Source organism: Mixophyes fleayi, chromosome 6 (genome assembly GCF_038048845.1).
Source record: "Mixophyes fleayi isolate aMixFle1 chromosome 6, aMixFle1.hap1, whole genome shotgun sequence".
In the NCBI taxonomy this organism is placed as follows: domain Eukaryota; kingdom Metazoa; phylum Chordata; class Amphibia; order Anura; family Limnodynastidae; genus Mixophyes; species Mixophyes fleayi.
In genome coordinates, this window is record NC_134407.1 from 147,582,599 (window position 1) to 147,586,930 (window position 4,332).

At 39.7% G+C, this 4,332-nt stretch overlaps 1 protein-coding gene across 1 annotated transcript; it reads left to right on the plus strand.

Moving 5' to 3' along the window:
• Positions 1-324: 324 nt before the first annotated feature.
• On the plus strand, positions 325-4,032 carry PSMA7 (proteasome 20S subunit alpha 7). Its single transcript, XM_075176761.1, has 7 exons — positions 325-506; positions 1,272-1,398; positions 2,209-2,333; positions 3,203-3,325; positions 3,404-3,523; positions 3,725-3,787; positions 3,881-4,032. Exons 1-7 carry the CDS (start codon positions 411-413, stop codon positions 3,971-3,973), a joined length of 747 nt encoding a protein of 248 aa, XP_075032862.1. The 5' UTR covers positions 325-410; the 3' UTR covers positions 3,974-4,032.
• The last annotated feature ends 300 nt before the right edge of the window (positions 4,033-4,332 follow it).

The following is a 4,332-nucleotide window of genomic DNA, read 5'->3' on the forward strand; positions in this document are numbered from 1 at the left end:
CTGTGCTGCAGACAGGGGAGGCGGGTGTCAATGGAACAACCCGCTCGCACTCTTATTTAATGTATAAAGTCGAATGTAATTGCTTTGTTTAGATTACTATTTTATAACATCAACTAAAGATATTTGTGAGTATAAGGGTGTACTAGTCCGAGGTGTTGGCTAGTTAGATTATACGGATCCCCCTGGACAGAAGTGGTATATCCCACAAGCCGGGTTTCCTGTCTCAGGCACCGGGTAGTGCAGGTTCCAAGGGGCGGAGTTTAGTAACGCAAATTGCGTAGTGTAAAGTACAGAGCAGACCGCGGTGTTACGCTACGTCGAAGCACTAAGAGGCTTCGTGAATTGGCCGCGGATGAGTGAGCTGTTTTGTGGAGGTTTCGGTTTGTGAGCGGTCTGGTCCCGTTGTGAACATGAGCTACGACAGAGCGATCACAGTCTTCTCCCCGGACGGACACCTCTTTCAGGTGGAATATGCGCAGGAGGCCGTGAAGAAAGGATCCACTGCGGTGAGAACTGATGGACTATAGATATATATATAAAATTTACAATAGGGGATTCCCGGAAGAAAAATGGGGACTCCTTTTGTGAGGGAGGAACACAAAAGGAAATGTAAGGATCTCTGTGTGTAGAGGAAAAAATCGGATATCTCAGGGGAGAGAACTGTAAGAGAAATGGGGGACAAGAAATAACGTGGATCCCTGGGTAGAAAAGAGGGACGATTCATTATTAAAAATACTGGGGGTCGCTGGGTGAAGAAGGGTAGGGACATTGCTAGTAATGTGGGGGTAAGGGAACAGATTACAGGACTCCTCAGTTAGGGGACATGTGACCATGTTATAGATGAAAAGATTCAACTGGGTGCTTTATATTTGTCTGAAGATATGGTTGATGTTGCTAAATGTGTGTATATGAAAGCACAGTGTATAATATAATGCATATATAGAATGTAACTAAACAATAAATTATGTTTGCTCATGAACACACATTTCTGCTATATCACAGAGTAGGAAGTCAGGAGTGCATCCACATAGTGTTTCCTCTTGAACTCTGTTTTCATTATGTATATTGCTACTAATTTAGGGCCATTCATGTAGTGCATCTGGTTTATCTGTAGTTTTCCATATACAAATGGCTGCCCTGCCAGAGGGGGGAAAAAAACAAGTCTGGAATTTAATATTATTCAAGAACAGCTTGTGTCTCACTGATCAAATAACATATTGTTAGTTGGAGTTAGTACTGGTTAGTAAAATGTTCTGTTTCATCGACATTAGGTTGGGGTTCGAGGAAAGGAAATCGTGGTCCTTGGAGTTGAGAAGAAATCTGTAGCCAAACTTCAGGATGAGAGGACGGTTCGGAAAATCTGTGCACTGGATGAGAATGTCTTCATGGCTTTTGCTGGTATGCAACATTTTGGTTTGGCATGGTTACAGCTTATTTGTGTATGACAGGATTACCAGAAATAACGACTGATAATAATGTAAAAAATTTGTACCCTTGTCTGACCAACTTTTAACCTCCAACCTTATTATTTTATTTTGGATCTTTTATTTCCACCCCACTCGACTTTACTGTGCAGTTGATAGACTTGGATGGCACATAGCTAGGTATTTTAATTGTCTTCAATTTATTTAGATTATAGTGTATTATTACCAGTCCACTTAGATTTGCTGTGTTGCATAAATTTAGAGGGCAATTCTGAAAAATTATAAATGTCATAGCTACATGTATTTGCATGAAGGAACCCAAAAAGTGCATGTTGATAACCACAGTTTGTCAAAATCTGAGCTCAGCCGTTAATTTTTAATTACATATGTAGTTTTTGTAACTGTTTCCTAGGACTGTAAAATGTTTTGTAGGATCTCAGGTTGAACACCCATACTGCAAGTGTAATGACTTGAGTTATCTCTTACAATGGTTTTTCACTTTTGGCTATCTCCCTTACTATAACCTGCCCTCCTCTGTAGCAGAAAGGGTGCAAGGGTCCTTACCCAAAGCCAGGAGCAGGTTCATCCCGTAGCTCATAGCGATATGGGAATCGATCCATCCAGTCTGGATTGTCATAAGCAGCTTCAACAGGTAGCGGTGCAATCTGGCCCCTGAGGTGTTTGATACACTGGGTGGCACGTTTTATTTAAAGGGTTTGTCCAAAGGTGGATAACTTATTTAAATGTTTAGCTGGCTAGCACAAAACATCAATCTCTCTTCCAGGTCTCACAGCCGATGCACGGATTGTTATAAACCGTGCACGTGTCGAGTGTCAGAGCCACCGACTTACAGTAGAAGACCCGGTGACAGTGGAATACATTACAAGATATATTGCCAGTCTGAAGCAGGTGAGTCAATCATAAAAGCACCATGTTGAAAGGACCAGCAAACCTAAACTGCAAACCAATTTTATACAAAATAACAAGCAACATTCACAAGACATCACTTCAAAGTCCACTTTAGGACCTCTGTTCATTAATTTCAACTGTCCAGTTTTTCTCTTAAAATACTGCTCAGTTTATGATTAATGTTTTAAATTAAACTTTGGGATTTCTTTTGCATGTGTCACTCTTGTACGTTATTATATTGATCAAAGTGTGCAGAGAAATGTACGTTCCTGTATAAAGTGTGATTGGCAAGGCGCAAAAGGCATCCCATTGAAAGTATTTGCATAGTCCTAGTTTCCTACCACCAGTCCTTTTATGGGAAGAAAATTCTGTGTCCTTCCCACAGCTAAGCAGGGAGCACTTGCTTAAATGTATATTCTCCTTTTGATTAAATATTATTTAAATAATCATGTATTGGGCAACACTCTAATTTTTGCACAATTAGCCACAAAGAGCTCCACAATCTGCACACCTCCTTCCATTAGAATATAGCATCCATGCACTTCCTTATAAAGATGTAAAATTTAGCAAAAATTGGCATCTGTACCAAAATGGCATTTGTGCTCTTGGTTTGCACTTTCATAAATCACCTTTACTGACATAATGTAAAATAACTATTTAAAGAGAGGGATTGAAAGTGGCTAAATTGCAGACTACCATCCAAACACACAATCTTAATCTACTCTAGGATATTTATTTAGACATGGAAATGTGAGGATCATAGTTACTTTTTGCTCTAGCTACAGTTTTGGGGACTTGTAAGATTAGCGATTAACCTCTCCCTGTTTCTGGCTTATTATACATTGCAACAAAACCTGTGTTTCCTCCAGCGTTACACTCAGAGCAATGGACGCCGGCCTTTTGGGATATCCGCCCTGATTGTGGGGTTTGACTTTGATGGAACTCCCCGTCTCTACCAGACAGATCCTTCAGGCACTTACCATGCATGGAAAGTAAGTACTTCATCCATTAGCTGAATGCTGTATCCACGTGAATTTTATAGACAATAATGCTCTTTTGTTACCCCACAGGCAAATGCTATTGGCAGAGGTGCAAAGTCTGTGAGGGAATTCCTGGAGAAACACTACACTGATGAAGCAATCGAGACAGATGACTTGACCATTAAACTGGTCATCAAGGCTCTGCTAGAAGTGAGTACCATCACCACCAAAATATAGCTTATCTGACAATAGTTACATTCACACTCTAACGTGATAGTCTTAGAGACTTACCTTTTTAATGATTTCATCAATCCAGACACCATGATTTGTTGTGTTCAAATAAGGATTTAATATGCTATGTTTTTTGCAAATCATTGTGTAAAACTTGTGCTCCATTACTTTGTTTTCTAGGTTGTTCAGTCTGGAGGCAAAAACATTGAATTAGCAGTCATGAGACGAGACCAACCACTTAAGGTAAAAGCGGCCTCATCGCTTTAGAGAGAAAGTTACTAACGCTCGTGTTAAATACTTATTTTTTATAGTTGTAAACTTGCACCTCTTTTACAGATCCTAAGCCCAGATGAAATTGAAAGGTACGTGGCAGAGATTGAAAAGGAGAAAGAAGAGAATGAAAAGAAAAAACAGAAGAAGGCGACTTAACTTATTCTACTAGAGAGTAACTTGTGGGAATTCTGTAATAAATCTTTTTCTTTGCTAAATATCAGTAAATGTTTGTCTCACCTTTGCTTTGTAATTTTCACATGAAACAGCTTATTGTGTGTCCCTAAACTTGATTTTAGTGTGAATAGCATATGTGCTATAACACATTTTAAAGTAGTTTTGTATGCGAGTATCTGGGATAGTACAATTTAATGTCATTGTGTAGTATCCTATGGCTGGTTATGCGCAGCATTGATTGCTGTGGGGGTGTGTATCCCAGAAAGCAACTGATTCCGTCCCAGCCATCGTGCAGGTTATCCCTTTCTCTTTAACAGACGCTGACTTAGAGAAGTTCTGAG

Coding starts and splice junctions, on each gene's coding strand:
- PSMA7 (XM_075176761.1), top strand. CDS start 411: ATGAGCTACGACAGAGCGATCACAGTCTTCTCCCCGGACGGACACCTC. Junction 1,399..2,208: donor TGTCTTCATGGCTTTTGCTG/GTATGCAACATT, acceptor TCTCTCTTCCAG/GTCTCACAGCCGATGCACGG. Junction 3,788..3,880: donor GACGAGACCAACCACTTAAG/GTAAAAGCGGCC, acceptor CCTCTTTTACAG/ATCCTAAGCCCAGATGAAAT.